Source organism: Stegastes partitus, unplaced genomic scaffold (assembly GCF_000690725.1).
Source record: "Stegastes partitus isolate 25-593 unplaced genomic scaffold, Stegastes_partitus-1.0.2 Scaffold1177, whole genome shotgun sequence".
NCBI lineage: Eukaryota > Metazoa > Chordata > Actinopteri > Pomacentridae > Stegastes > Stegastes partitus.
In genome coordinates, this window is record NW_007578908.1 from 104,448 (window position 1) to 121,136 (window position 16,689).

The window sequence follows — 16,689 nt, forward strand, 5'->3', positions numbered from 1 at the left end:
ATCTGGATTCCCTATAAGCTTCAGCAGTCCGCAACAGTGGGAAGGAACCGAAAACCACATGACAAGCATAGTACTGGACAGCAGCTTCACCTCCACACCCTGACTCAGGATTAAACTGGGCCACCGGAGACCTCCGTGTAGGTCATCATGAAGTCTTCTCAGAATGCTCACCAGTTCAACTAACTACAACAGCCTCCCACACACACAGTAGACAATTTTAATAATCAGACATCTAATACACACCAATCACAATGAATTATGGTATTTAATTAAAATCATTACATGTGTGGTCTGGAGGGAGCCTACATCTGGTCAAAGACAGACCACACTGACTCACTCTTATTGTCAGATTTTTAATCAACAGTTAGTACTGTGCCCCATGACTCATGTAAAGATCATGAGAGCTTCATGTCTCCTGGATGGTGATTAAAACACTGAACCAAACAGAAGTCTATTTTGTAGCTGCACTCACCCCAGGATTGAAGTTGTTCTTGATTTGCACCCAGTCCAGCGGATTGTCTAACGGGGAGTTTCCAAAGGAAGCCACGTACTGGGGATAGTTTGGTCTTCTCAGAACGTTCAGAAGCAGATGAGAGACCAGGGAGCAGTTTTCAGCGTCCTTCAGTCTGCAGGGACAAGACAAGGCAGTGTCAGAAATATATAAAGACACACTGGTTTACCGCTATGGGGTTTGTTGAATGTGAGGTTGCTGTGCCTTAATGTGCAGCCAGACACGGAGTTGTGACCAAACAAGACAGGAGAGCGCCGGTGTGGACCCTGCAAACAGTCCTGGTCCTCAGCACTGTGGAGCAAAGACAGTGTGTCTGTGGGCTCGACACTTCTGGCGATCCCGGTGGAGAAGATGGTCAAGGACAAATCCTGGTTCTTGGAGCACTCAGAGCATCCTGCCCTTCTCATCAACCACTGTCTAAGTCTTCTCCACTGACCACTGAGTGAGCTGTTTAATGGTGTATTAGGCCCATAGTGCATTTAAAAAATTATAATATTAAATTAAATTAAATTAAATTAAATTAAATTAAATTAAATTAAATTAAATTCCAAAGTCTCAAAATTCTGTCCTTTTGCTTTGTAATTTGGACTTTTTCAGCTAGTAAGTGTTGGTAAGTCAAAATGTAGACTCTCTCATTCAGCTATCAGGTTAAAATACTGATTTTCAGTGTCAACATTTTGACTTTAATCTGAGAACTTTGTCTTTTTATGTCTTGATTCTGACCATTTTTAACTAATAGGTCAAACTAAATGTTGCTATCAGGACGAATTGCTTTCAATAACTTTTTTCCATTTACTGGGCTTCCATAGATTCCTCCTGTGTTTAAGGGTGAAGGAAAGTCACCATTCAGCTGAAGGATATTCTGCTGTTTTTGTTCCAGACACAAGAGGTAGTCCCACGACATAACCTGGATTTCCACTGTAGCGGACAGTCGCCTCACCACCGTCTTCCTAGATAACAGAAGCCAGACAGAGAACATTACTCTGATTCAGGGTCACCAATAACACATTTTCCTTCGTTTTGTTTATTTGCTTTTGTGTACCTTTTGCCAGAGCTAAATAATGAAGCTTATTTAAACCCTTCTGCAGGAACGTAGAAAAGCCCACAGCCACTGATCTTTGCTTCTACAGTATATTAGCAGACATCGCTGTAAAGTCAGAGCTGTTTGGTCGGTTAGGTAATGGACCCACAGCGGTGAGCCCATTTAGTCATTAGGTTCTTAGTGCATACTAGGATTTCCTCATGAAGAAAAAGAAAGAACATGTCATCAGTAACATATACAATAAATAATGTCTTGTTGGGCTTCACTACCTGGACATATGTGATGTGAAACTCCTGTTCCAGAGGCAGCATGTCTTCACTGACAAATCCAAGCACCACAGACGCTGTTGCATTTACTATCTCACCACCTGGGTTGTACTTCATCACATAGACAACCTGAGGAGACAGAAGTGTGTCATTGGTTCAGCAGACAATGACTTAGTACATTTGTAAACTCTACAATAAACATTTTAAACAATATTTGTTTAGCATTTACACTCTGTGGTCACTTTTATTAGGTAGTCTTTTAAAGTCCAGTGCAATCCAGTATCAGCTTTGGCACTAAAGCTACTTTAATTCTGACTTTAACGTGAGTTTTTTTTTGTTGACCCGGTCACACAGCGGTATTTATTAAATATCTATTTCATAACTGAAGGCACAGTTAGAGGATGGTGTTCTCCTGTGGCTGCTTTCACAACACAGACGCTGATGTTCCAGATCTAATTAACATCAACTATATTTAGAAGGCGTCACTCTGTGGTATTATAGAAACACAGTAGGACTTAGTTTTGTGGTAGCTTGGGGGTAGTTTCTTCAAGTGTCTAGTTTGAATGAGACAAATTGAAGAGTCACATTTAAACCAGCCCAACAGGCCAGTGGACTAAAAACTGAATTCAATTGCACAATAAAACATGAGAAGTATCTAAGCTGATAAAGACTTGAGTAATGTGTAAATTGGTTGGTAGCAGCTCGTCCAATCACAACCAATCCAACCAGTAACCGTGGCATCACAAGCTCGTATGACTTTTAAAAAGGACCGATTTAGAGATGTCTGTATGAACATCCTCTCTCATCACAACACTTTAACTGGTCACATACTAACAAGCTAACATTAGCTTTGCCTGTTGGTTCAGTGCGCTACACACACACCTGAAAGGCTGTAGTTTATGTAGATATTTAGGAAGCACTAACCTCCATCTAAGAACTGATTTGTGTGGCTTCACATTAGGACTGCTGCAATCAGCTACAGGTCCTCTCAAGTTTGTAATGGTAAGGACCAATAATTGAAACCCTTCTCAATATAAGACAGTCCCAAACAGCACCACCTTTAACAGAGACCTCAGTAAATAAAGAACCTAATGTCCAAAAATCTAAAAAAAGCTGAACAATATGAGCTTTGGTAAAGAGAAAAGTTGCAGCACGGCTACTCAATAAATGAGCGTGCATGTCCTATAATCTCTATATTTTTATGTTTCTCAGGCTATTTTTCAGCCTGACAAGGGGATTGCACTGCAACGTTTTGGCAGTTAAAATGATCAAATATGTTTTAAAAATGTTTCAATCAATCACTTGTTACACTCACCTTCAGCACCACGTTGGCACAGAGGCTGGGCCTGAGGAGAACCGGACTCAGGTTTTTCCCAGCACTGATCTGCAGCTCGGTCTGAGTGCCGTCTGTTGACTGCAGGATGACTGAAGCCACCTCCACAGGAACAACCTCCAACAACACCAGGAACCCACACATTAGCCATTATTGTTTTCTTCATTCACCCCCCTCATCAACTAGTCCTCCATGCATTTCAAAGGGTAATAAGACAGCCTTCACTTTTCTGTAGCACATGTAAAGTATTCTGGGGTTTTGATAGCATCTTTCATTTGACTCCATTCACCCCAACTTTCTGTGAACTTACAGAGAGATGAAAGTTGCTGGAAGTAAGTCATATGCAACAATGCAATGTATGCCCTCAAAACACCGGCAACTTTTACACACAAGTAATTTGTCATTGTGGAGCAGTTAGCACAGATTCTCTTGAAAAGCTTGCACATCGTATCGACATCAGCCTTCTGACAAAATACAAGCATTTATGACATCAATTGACATTAGAGACATAACCAGTGAGTGCCTGAATGGCAGGGAAACAATCGACAACACTTTAACAGACTATTCGGTCGACAGCAATGTAAAGCAAAAATGTGACAACCGTGCTTATGTGAAAGTAACTGATTACTTCCTTCTTCTTGGTAAAAAAAAGTTGTGTCATTTTCCTGCCTTTGCATTGCAGCAGTTAACCTCAAGGTTGTGTTTGCGCTCGCTTGTTGCAACGTCCCGCCAGTTGCATGTTTTTAGGGGCCTATGTTCTACGTTGTCCCGCTAAATTTCACGGTCAGAGATGTTGTGGCAGCACGAAGCGGAGCTACACATTATTAGGCAGGTGGTTATAACATCACTGATGATTGGTGTATGTTTGCAAAATTATTGGAAATTTTGCTCTCAGATGTCTAATATTACACATATGACAGAAAATGGGGAAAAGCATCGTGTCTCCTTCAAGAGAAACCAAACACGCACATTTCACAATGTCACGGGATGTACACTCAGTTAGTTTTTGTGTTATTTATGTAGCGTAACAATTTAAGTTCTTAAGATGAGTAAGTTTAAACACAGAGTTTTTAAATTTGAAAACCAGGATAAGGTGGCTGAATTAGTTTGAGCTAATAGCTAGTTACTAAAGCACAATCATTGCAGTTAGTTTTTTAAAATGCTGTTTTAACTCCATGATTACACATTGTAATTATTTATTCATTTATTTATTTTTAATCAAGAGATATGATGTCAAAAAGCCACATTCTGATCATACTGTAAGTCTGTTTTGACCAGATTTGTAGTATTTGTGTTTCTCATTGTGTTACTGTTTGCACAAATAATATCCCCTACGCTCTTGTAATCTTCCTAAAGATTTTATTTAAGAGCTTTTAAATTCTTAAATTATTTATTTCTTAACTGGTGTCAGTGGTGCAATTTTCAGGAAGGTGTTATCATCATATATTTTGCATCTGTTTCAAGAAACATGTTGTGAAGTTGTACCATTTAATCCCTGATTCTATGACAGCTCTTAGACCAGGTAAACTAGCAGAACAATTATTGTCTTTGCAGATGTTTCTTCTTCGCCTAAAACTTAATCTTTTCAGCTATAATATATAACCTTAAAAACAATTGGTGATTATGACGTCTCAGAGCCAGTCTAATACATTCATTTTGTTTGTTTTGTCAGTTTATCATTAATCTACGGGTCAGTTTTATATCATACAGTCAATGATGTGAATTACTTCAGAGGTAGTACACACAAAAAGTAGGAATACTTACTGCTGCATCGACATCCTTCCCCTGTTGAGCAGAAAAGACTTTGTTTAACATCATTAAATGAACATAATATGATGCCATTTGTGAAAAACGTATGTGCTGTGAATTTGGTAGCGTGCACCTTTATCACATTACAACTTAGTCATAAACACTGACAACATCTGAGAGCAAGAGGATGGATTTTTACTTTAAGGGACGAATTAAGTGAATGTGAGACTCACAGCAAACAGCTGGATGTTGGTGTAGGTGTCCACGCTGAGGGCTGGCAGAGAGCTGCAGTCCTGATCCAGAACCACACGTCGGGAACAACGACTGCTCTGATCCTTCAGGAACGCTGTGAAAAGAACCATGAAAACTAAAACAACACCCATAAAGATGAAAGGCTTTTGTTTTGTTTTACTCTATAGTATGTTTGAAATAATGCATTACAATAATATAAGACAATGCAAGAACTCAGAGCAGATCTGAGTACTGAGTCACTAAAGCAGGTACACTGATGGTGATAATGTGTGTGATTAAATAAAGTCATGGAGCATAACTACACTGCTGTCCTGAATTTGAGCTGAACAGGTGTCAGATGTGGCAGAATGTGTGATTCAGACGAATTACACTTTACTGCGTTTCTTTTTTATTTGTGTTGCACTTTGCACCATGTTTGTAGGAGGCTGTACGCATTATGACAGCAGTCATGTGACATGTCTGACAGTAACCTCTGCGGGGGCAATTATAAATTAACCATTTTTAACTGGCCTGTTAGAAAATGTTGAACCACTGCTGCCACGCCCCACAGGTCACCTATAAGGCACCTGTGCTGGCATGAATAGTTTAATCGATTGTCACTGTGTTTTTTCAAAATGGCGGACTTCCTGTTGGGGTTAGGGCTTGGCGCTGACTGACTTTTTGTGCGTCCTGACCTGCTACACATGCCCACCGAATGCAGCTGTAGGTGAAACGGCCTTCTGACAGGACTCTGATAAACGCCAGAAACAACGTGAAAATGGGCAAAATGGCCATTAAGGAAATTACACGGGCCACCATTTCCAAACCGGGTCTCATCTGCGAAGCATTTTGATAACTTTTAATCACCACATCCTGTAGTTTGTGCTGGCCAAATTTCAGGTGTGTACGACGAACCCCCAAGGAGAGGAGAGATTTTGAAAATGGCCAAAAATGGCCATTTTTGAGCAAAAATGGCCCGGCATGCTCGCTGTTTTTCCAACATGGCGGATTTCCTGTTGGGTTCACAGAAACATGCTGATGGACTTTTTTGTGTGTCATGAGTTGTTCCATATGTGTTCCGATTTTTGTGGCTCTAAGCCAAACATAGCTCAGATGAAACACTGTTGAAATTTTGTAGGGGGCGTACTTGAGCCGTGTCGCATTGCAGAGCTTGGAGCTGTTGACTTTTTTGATCGTCCCAACCGGCTCTATATGCCTACCAAATTGCGTAGTACTCGGTAAAATGTGTTTCCGACAGGCGCTGTGGAGCCATTTTGGCCCAACTCCTTTAAAATATCAAATTTTTCGCGAGGCCTGGTGTGTGTGGTGATTTTAGTGAGTTTTCGTACATGTTGGGGCCTCAAAAATGCGTTTCTTTTTTTGCTGAGAAGAACAATAAGAAACCCAAGGGTTTCAATAGGGTCCTACGTCCTTTAGAGCTCGAACCCTAAAAATGTCAAACGCAGCATGCAGTTCATTCATGATGCAACATAAACATCAGGTTAACAAATATTTATCAAATACCAGGTGGATTTATAACATGTGGCAGTTGAAAGACAGAAAAATAAAGCTTTAAAAAAATAATACTAAACTGAACGATACAGGCCCCCAAATTATTGTACAATTTCTAATGATGGCAATCAGCACTTTAACAACGTGTTAATATTAAAAAACAGAAAGTCGTTACCTGCAGGACTGTTGTCTACACAGTCAGCAGTGACACCAGGAGCTGGCAGCCAGAACATCCCTCTCTGGCCACTGTCTCCCACTCTCAGCATCACATCCCCAAACTGAAACCAGAAAACATCAGCAGAGAATGAACATACAGTACCAATCAACAGTTTGCACAAAACTATTCATTCTTGCTCCAAACAGCTTCATGAGGTCATCACCTGGAATAATCATGGAGCTGCCTCACGCACATGCTGTCATTTGTATTGTTTGGTTTGGTTTATGCTGTTTTTCACGACAAAATTCCATTTGTGTGATTTCATAGGTTGATGTCTTCAGTATTTTTCTGAAGTCTAGACAATATAAAACTACTTTAACAACCTTTTAATCTAATGTTACAATGTCCAAACTGTTGACTACTACTGTTCTTCTTTCCCGATAATTATACTCACGATCAGAATAACAGCCAATCCTTCAAAACACAGACTCACCAGGTATCCAGGTGAGGCCTGGAACTCTGTAGGGGACACCTGAGTACTGCTGTCTGAGCCAAACATATAGCTGGTAAACTGTTCAAAGAGCGACTCAAAGTTGTCATCAGTTGGAAGTGCGGGCGGTGGATGAGAAAATCCATCAACACCTACACAGAGCAAACAGTCAGTGTGAGATGAGCCTTGCAGCAATTAGGTTTCTTGAATATTGCAACTGTTGAAAATGTTTAAAAAATCACCCCGACCTCATCGTTTCAATACAAAAGTAAGATTAATTTCAGTCTACTCGTGGGTAGTTGTTACGAGAACTGTTGTTTTGCTACCAAATGGATGCCAAAATTCTGAAACGTGACAGTATTTGCTAGTCTGTGGTACTAAACATACCAAAGATCCAGTATATGCTGTAAATACTGGAGATACAAAAACAGAATTTGGAACGGTGGTAGCTATTAAAGAAGAAAACACCTGATGACTTGATGACTTACGGTTCTGTGAGTGAATACAGAAGATGTCGTAACTGGTCTCCTCCTGGACAGACGACTGCAGCTCTGAGTAGCCGTTTACTGTATTCCTTAAAGAGTAGGATGCTACTTCACGGCTGCACAGCTGCTTGCTGCCACTGCAAAGTCATACAAGACACATGATGAGCTTTTTCATACAGATGACACTTTTTTTGTGCAAAGAAATAGAAACACAAAACGGACACAGAGGACAGCTGGATTAACTAAACCCCACTTAGGTTTGCTATTTTTTTTTTAACTGCAGAGAGAAACAACATTTCTAATTTCCCTTGTTTATTGGCATTTCGTCATCTTTTAGTAAAAAGACTCATTGCTTTCTGATCTACCTCCTGTTTTAATTTGCTGCTGTTGTTGTTGTTTGCAAGACTTCCTCTATGTGTACCTGTTAGTGGCATAGTCTAATACAGGAATGTACATTTCCATTATAATTAATTAATCAGAGCATCATTGTTCACTAATAACTGCATTTTTCTTCTTTATTCTTTATTAGGATCCCCATTAGCTCCCACAAAGGGATTGCTAGTCTTCCTGGGGTCCCAAGGTAAAATAAAAATTAGAATTTACAAAGTATTGAAAATACATAATAAACAGCACACATTTCATTTATAATGCAAAGTAAATGAATTACAATAAAGGAAAGTTGACACAACACTGTTAATACAACACTAATACAGAAGAAGAATATTCAGGTATTCTGTGCCAAAATAGATGCTATTTTCATTCACTAATGACATATCCCCAGTGACTTCCATTTTGCCTTTTTCGTCACCACTAAGCTGCATTCAGAGAACCTGGACATTCACTGAACATGTGGTTCGCATTAGAAGCCATTCCAGTGGTTTAAAGGGTAAAGTTCTCTCCTGTTTCTGGTGGCCTTCAAATTAGAATTTTCTACAGAAAATGTAATTGGAGTAAATCAATGTATTAAAGAGTTATTGTATTAGGAGTAGGGCTGCAGGGTGGTGCAGTTGGTAGCACTGTTGCCTCGCAGCAAGAAGGGTTTGGTGGGGGCACCAGAATTTTTCTGCGTGGAGTCTCCATGTTCTCCCCGTGCAGCGTGGGTTCTCTCCGGGTTCTCCGGCTTCCTCCCACAGTCCAGAAACATGTTGAGGTTAATTGGTAATTGTAAATTGTCCGTAGGTGTGAATGTGAGTGTGCTTGGTTGTCTGTCTCTAAGTGTAGCCCTGTGATAGACTGGTTACCTGTCCAGGTGAACCTGCCTTCACCCTGAGTCAGCTGGGATAGACTCCAGCCCCCTTAGTGAGGATTAAGCGGTGTATAGATGATGGATGGATGTATTCACTTCTCCACCCTGTTTTTGTTTTGTGCAGCCTGCATCAGTGCCAAGCCTCAATTTTGCAAAAGTGTTTTTTGTTTGAGAATTGTCAGAACCAACAGAACAAGCCTTTCATCTGTGCTTCTATTAATGAACAACAGCAAGCTAAGACTCGGTGTTCCCTCTCTGGACCAGGTGGGATACTTGCCTGACAGCTTGGACCGAGCAGCTGGTGAACAGAGCCACGTCCTCGCTGCACTCTCTGTCGCAGCAGCAGTTGATGTCACACACATCCTTGTGTTCATCACAGGGACACAGACTGTCAACTGAAACACACACACACACACACACACACACACACACACACACACACACACACAATGCTCAGGTTAAAACGGCGCTTCACATCAGCTCCATTTCTTTCTTCTGGTCTTTAAGTTTCTCCAGCTGGGTGAGGAAATGTTACATCAAAGCTACTTACTCCCTCTGGCCCATCTAATAATAATAATAGTGTATTGATGTGTTTTTAATTAGATTTACATGATTTAGGTAAACTATACTCCATAATAAACACTTTGAAACTTAACTATCTCGCTCTTTGACAGTGTAGGTCTACGTATCTTCGTAGCTTGTGTCCTCATGCATTAGCAAATAGTGGGACGACTGACTTTATCACGCTAAAACACAAAAAGTACAGATAATTGAGTAAGCCTCGGGTGAACGGTGGTGTGTTACCGGCGGTGACAGGAGTGAGCAGGCGGCCGGACTCGGGCAGCGGCTCTCCGGGGAGGACCGGCTCCTCGGTGCTGCTGTCGCTCGGTGTCGGCGATGTCGGCTCGAACGCTGTCGGTTGTGTTGTGTAAGTGTCCGTAACGTTGTGGTCATCGGACGCGGTGGCATTAAAGCTGTAACTGGTGCTATTTACGTCGGCGGTGACGGCAGTAAACAAGAAAAACAAACAGAAGAAGTTTGAAGCAGCAGCTGAGACCACCATCTTTGTTTCTCCGTTGCTATGGTGCGTCTTCTTCTTCTTCTTCTTCTTCTTCTTCGCGCGCTGCTCCTGTGACCTGATGACGACTTCCTGCCTGTCATGAACCAGTAGCGCCCCCTTCCGTCCGAGAGCAGAACTGATTCAGCAGAGTTAAAAAGAAATACCCTTTAACTTTAAGTTATCAGAACCAGAATCAGAATCAGAACCAGCCTTAATGGCCAAGTACGTACACAACACACAAGGAATTTGATTTCGGCTGTTGGTGTGACCCTAGGAATTAGCAGGAATAATAGAAATAGGAAAAGAAAGAAAAAAAATAATAAAATAAAATACAAATAAAGTAAAATAACAACAGAAGGAAAAGAATAAAATAAAATACAATAAATATTAATAAAAAATAAAACAACATAATAAGACAAATATATACAATAATTTACACATTCTTATGGTGAACCTGCCTCGGCTCCAGAGCAGTGGTACTTACAGCCAAACCATGACCCTGCTTGCTTTCTACACTTCCACTTCTAAGAGCCCTTTCCCCTCTTAGAATATCACATTTTTAAGAGAAATATTGCAATCACTTCTTCGTGTCATGTGTAGAAAGTTCAAATATTGCAACCACAACAAAAATACAACAAAAATAATAAACTGCAAATGAAAAAAAAAGCCTCTTTTCTTTTTCTTTTTCTTTTTTTTACATTTAAAGTAAATGTGTTTCTGGTTCCTGCATCCCAATCATTTGCTTCGTGGGATTTACAGTGTTTACAAAAAACAAAACCTATTTACAGGGTTCATCATCGCGCACTAACACAACAACAGCTGTTAATGCAGCTCTACTGCACATAAAAAAGACGTTCTCTGACTACATCCATCAGGATCCAACATACAGAAACAGGCACAAGTTCTACAGTTTAACATGAAATGACCACACCGGTAGGTTAATAACTAATAAACAAAGCTTCCTCTTGGTTAAAGATTATTTGATTGTATTTTATTTACTCATTTTTTTGACTGAAATGGAACACATTTCACACACAGATTTACTGGTGACACTGTTGGGTATTTGTTCAGCATTTAAGGCATCACTTAACTCGCATGCAGACCAGAGCATTCTGCTGCTGAGACACACCATCCCGTCTGATCTGAGCATGGATATTTTTCCAGCACAACAGTGAGCCATACTTCTCTGTATGGACTGTCTGAACAAAAAGCTGAGCGAGTGCTGCATCAGATGACCTCCACAATCACGAACATAAGCCCAGCTGAGATGGTTCAGGATGAGCTGGAGAGCAAAGGAAATAAAAAGCAGCCAACAAGTGCAACAAGTGAAGCATCTGCAAAGTTGCTATCAGAGAAAAATCTACAATAGGAAACACATTTTGCTTTACCTCGTCCACTTTTACTACAAAGGTCTGTTTGTGTTATTTTACAGTGTTGTTGTTTTCTGTTGTGTTCCAGACGACTGAAAAAAAAAAGACACAACTCTGAATGAGTTTTTGTGCCTCAAAAAGATGTCTTTTTGTGAAACCACTATCTTCAGCGCTTCTTTATTTCAAGTCAAACCAGGAGTGTCATCCCGAGAACCTCTTAAATAAAACAATGTCCATTTTCATTCCTTTGTCCACAAGGTGGCGACACACAACAGTAAAACGCACAGTTTACGGACACCATCGTGGCCTTTTCATCTGCTTTACCTTCAGCTACATATTCTGTCAGCCCGTCCAACACCGTGGTCTGGAAGGGAAACGTTATTACATGATTATGTTTGTTACTGTGTTTTGGTGCAACAGGACATTTTGTGCCTGTTTGACCACAATGAGTTTCAAGATCAACAAGCGAACACAGACTTAGTCATTCTGTAAATATTAATTCATCTGGAACACAGAATAATAAGGAGTTATTTATTGTGTGTCCGAGGAGGCTGAGGACTAAGAGCGGTGTCACACACACTGAGGACATAAGCTTTAGTCGGTAGTCTGTAACGGTGGGAAAGAACACATGATGGAAAAATGTATTTTTTGTTCGTCTTGTGCATTCACGTGAGGAAGCCCAGAGTTTCCTCGTCATTAAACACAAATCTGATGTTTTCATCTACTTTTTGTCTCTTCAGTGGAGTGGAAGCTTCAGAGAATATGGAAGTTGTTTTGCATAGAAAACGTCATATTTGAAAAATCTGTTGTTTTGTTTGTTTGTTTTTACCAGAGTCAAATCTAAAACCTTTTAAAAAAAAAAAAAAACTTTCACTATTCTGTTCTTCCACAGTTTAATATGCATAAATTGAAAATGCATAGAAACAATAGGATTGAGCTTATGTAGAGGGCCGTGACTGTGAAGATCAGAGAAGTAGATCTGTTTGGCCAGTTGTGGGCAGCAGATCAAACTGGCATATTATCACCTTCTGCAGCTGCTCCTACAGAACCTACAGATATTCTAGCAGAGCAAAAATATCCTTAATCAAATGGACAAAGCTGTATTCAGAATAATAATACACACATGCACGTACTGAACATGCATTCCCACGAGCACGTCTGGACACAAGTCATGTTGAGTTGTCCACATACAGTCTGCACACAGAACAACATCAGCATTTATTTAAAGTTGTATATCTGTGATTGGATGAATGTAAATGCTAAATGTGCTAGATCTAAATTATCTTTTTTTTTAAGTTGCAGTAAAGAAGTTAATGGGGGCTAAAACTGATAATCTGGTCAACTAATCTAATGTTACAATGAGTATATGGGTTTGTGCAGCTTTAAAGTCACGACGACAGAGACATTCAGTGACACTGAGCTCTCTCTAAAAAGCTCACTCCTCCCCCTGAACATTTAAATTCTCACCTTCAGCCACGAGCATTAAATACAACAAAGCACACTGCTGACATGGAATGCAGTACATCTCATTAGAAGCTCAGTCATTTCTGATATTAAGCAGCTGATTCAGGAGTGCAGCGACACAGCTCTGCCTCTACAAGTCTGGACATTACCTACGAGCATTAACTTCCAGATGAGACTGAGACAAGCTTAAAAACTTGTTTGCTCGGCCAGACAGTCTGCTCCCACGATCTTTGCAAACCTGTGCTTTTTTGTTTTTCATTTCCAGAGCTGTGACGTACACAAACACGGTCAGATCTCACGCTGCTGGTCAGTAAAGTACAGAAACCCAATCCTGATCCAGCTCTGCCTCTCTGACCTCTGACTCCCTCCATGTCTGTGTCTGTGAATGGGCTCATGTCCTGTTCCCCTGCACAACCCGACTCTCTCCTTCCTCATCACCCCGCCCCTCACTCTCATTAATTAAATCCGAATGGCCATTAAGGCGGCGTGGGTCGGACCACTGATGAATATATTCAATCTGAGTCTTTGTGGATAATATCCATCTGTCAGGGGGAGGTAACCTGCACTATGGATGGTAATGGCCAAGGTGTGTGTGACACAGTGTGTACTTGCATAGTGTCTTTGTGTGCATCCTTATACACTCTATGTTTGTGTGTGTGTAGGTGTGTGTGTGTGTGTGTGTGTGTGTGTGTGTGTGTGTGTGTGTGTGTGTGTGTGTGTGTGTGTTGAGCCATGGCCACTGAACAATGAACACACAGGTTATCACAAGGTCGCCACCTCACTTGTGTTAGGTGTGTGTGTGTGTGTGTGTGTGTGTGTGTGGGGCTGGGTGGCAGTGACGGGAAGGAAGACTAATTAGAGCATTAATTAGGAAGCAAACGGCTTATTGAATAAATCCTGTGGTCATTAAGTGAACACACAGCGGCCAGCAGCCTCCTCTCAGTGTTTCCTCCCTCTGCCCTGCTGCAACTTCACAATAATACAGTCTGATGCAGTGACTTACTCACAGCTCGGTGTTCATTAAAACTTCTGGCTTTTATAAAACTACATTAAAAAATAAATAAAATAAAAATCAACTAAGATTATACAGCTCATCAGGCACAAAACAAGAACCAGCACAAAAAAGAAGTTCTAAATATATATTTTTTTTAAATGAAAGGATTTAAAAAAAATAAAATAAAAAATCATTAAAAGAAATTACAGATGATTATTCATTTATTTTGAACTAGCATGTCCACAGAAAGAACAAGCATTATCTACATCCACATACCTGCAGATAAAATAACTCACTGGAAAGAGTTTTTCTTTTTATTAGATATATTTTGTTTTAATTGGGATTTCTTTGGCTTTGTCACGGATATTGAAATCAATAATAAACAATCCAAAAGGAGAAACTAGGGATAGAAGCTGGGATAGACTCCAGTGAGGATTAAGAGGTGTATAGATGATGGATGGATGGATGAATACCTGAACCATCCCCTAGTGTTCAACACAAAGAAATGCACTTGTTTATTGATGGATGGATGGAAGTTTCATCCCAACCATAGGAGAGAAATTATTTTATCACATTGTTCTGCCAGGTGTGGAGCCAGCTGTGTGAAATATTTTGACGCTGACACATGTACCGCTATTCATCCACTCTGTACGTTACACAGCCAGCATATCTTCAACTAACTAGTTTCTTCTAGTGAGACAGTCACACACTGAAACACAGTCAAGCCAGTGAAGTGGTGTATCTCTGGGCTCTTGGCTGGGTGTTTGGACTTTGGTGCAGAATGAGTATCAGAGTGATCAATAATCCAAAAGGCCAAACTATTTAAAACCTTCACACAGTTCTGTCACCATGGTGGGACTACGGTCAGAGCTTTGCATCCAGACTTTGTTGCACCTCTTCTCCATGAATTTACTGTGATGTAGTTACAGTTTAGTCTGACACATCCGATGTGGACTATGGGTCCACATGGATCAGTTTGTTTTAAAATCTCCTTTGCTACTGGAGACAACAGGCAGCGACCTTCACACTCAGAGCTACAAGTTTTGTCATCGATTTGGATTGTGCTGCTTGATTCTGATTTGAAAATCGACAAATAATGAGTTAATATCGTGGACTTTCTAACAGGAGCAGTTGTTCAGGATTGCTTAGAGATTATGGAAAACGTCCAATCATCAGCAGTGAGCTTGTGAGGCTGACAAAGACAGATGCAGTAAAAATGCCACGATTGTCTGAGTGTCTCCCTTATTAGCAATAATGGAGGAACAGGTGAAAACTGTGCAATCATGGGTACAGCATACAATAGGCAGCATCTATTCTGCTGTTCTACCCAAACACGACACTATTTTGCAGTGGTACCAGTCCTGCTTCTGGGGCTTAGCACCACCCAAGATGACTGTGATTGGTTCAAAGACATGCCAGGGAGCTTTTCCCCCCATAGCAGAATGATAATGAGGTGCAGCCATTTAACTCCCATGTGCTGTGGAGATAGTTTGAGATAAATGTTGAAATAAAATCAAAGATTACCAGTCTCTGTTGTTGCAGCACCATTGAGTAGCTGAAAAAATGCATCATCATCAGCCTCTGACCACCCAATGATAAAGCCCCACTCACTCATACAGTGTGCCCTTCACTGTCTCTGGTTACCCCACAGACCACACACTGTGTCCTTAGCTGTAAATCTGCTGCATTTTCTGTGATGTTCTTTGGAAGCAACCCGCCTTCATGTGGTTGTAACTCACCAATACAAAGCATGCATGTGTGTGTTTGTAGTGTATCATGTCCTGGTGCTACAGAGCACCACCTCTGCTCCTCTAATCCTCTCAGCCTGCACCTCTCTGTGTCTCCGTCTCCATCTATCCGTCCACTTATCTGTCCATCTCTCATCAGGTCATCGTCTCTACTGTTTCTGCCTTCAAACAGCATGCCTGCCTCCCTCTCTGCTGATACCAGTGTCCTTCACATGCACAAACCTCGTACCGAGTTTCATTTTTCCCCTTCGACACCTTCACAGCTTCTTGGTAAATAAAATAATAATAAAGGTAAATCCTGGCTGCCACAGCAAACTGTAATCACTTTCACACAAACTGACTGTAACTGTAAATCAAACAGAAAAAGGAAATGATGTGATTAGAATATTAATATTATCTGGACATCTTGTCTGTTGCGTTCTGTCTCTCTCTCCACCTTCCTGCGTCTGACTCTGTCTGTCAGTCTGTCATCTCTCCGTCCTGATAACATCGTGTTATCTAATCTCCAAATTAAAACACCAGCCTTATGCCCTTCACTGACACACACACCTGCTCTGTGTGTACGGTGTGTGTAGGTCGCCCTGAGTTGCCATTGTCTTATAATAAAGGTCAGTGAGGGATTGTTAATCACTTTCAAACAGGATTTGGTTTATGGGGAAACATGGGAACATCACTTTCTTTCTTTCTCTTTTCTTTTTTTTTTAAAAAAAGGTCAGACGTATGCAAAATGACAAATTAAGCAGCAGAAAGGCAGAAGGGAAGTTTTGTGCCACGAAAACACAGACAGGTGAGTAAAAGCTCTTCTTGGCTGCAGAACATTAATGACTTATACAAGCTGGCTTATTTATCAGTTCCTCACACAGCCTGCCCTCAGAAAACTCCACAGAAGAGAGGTTTATGGTTGGAGGCCAGACACTCAGAGCATTTCACACTGAAAGAGTTCCAGGATGCAGTTATCATTCCTCCATGCTCGACTCTGGGATTCTCATCTCCTCACTGAGCAAAGCTGTCTTCTAAAAGTTACTTAAGCA

At 40.8% G+C, this 16,689-nt stretch overlaps 1 protein-coding gene across 1 annotated transcript in view; it reads right to left on the reverse strand.

Annotated features, from left to right (window-relative positions):
* The window catches only part of tctn1 (tectonic family member 1), a 127,731-nt gene that overhangs the window by 1,979 nt on the left and 109,063 nt on the right, over positions 1-16,689 (reverse strand). The window contains exons 5-16 of the mRNA XM_008297020.1: positions 9,827-10,218; positions 9,300-9,417; positions 7,780-7,913; positions 7,295-7,443; positions 6,820-6,922; positions 5,135-5,247; positions 4,917-4,937; positions 3,135-3,269; positions 1,823-1,948; positions 1,373-1,461; positions 716-853; positions 473-626 (exon numbers count right to left, since the gene is read on the reverse strand). Of these exons, the coding sequence (XP_008295242.1) occupies positions 473-626; positions 716-853; positions 1,373-1,461; positions 1,823-1,948; positions 3,135-3,269; positions 4,917-4,937; positions 5,135-5,247; positions 6,820-6,922; positions 7,295-7,443; positions 7,780-7,913; positions 9,300-9,417; positions 9,827-10,218 (1,672 nt within the window). The remainder of the gene's footprint in view (positions 1-472; positions 627-715; positions 854-1,372; positions 1,462-1,822; positions 1,949-3,134; positions 3,270-4,916; positions 4,938-5,134; positions 5,248-6,819; positions 6,923-7,294; positions 7,444-7,779; positions 7,914-9,299; positions 9,418-9,826; positions 10,219-16,689) is intronic.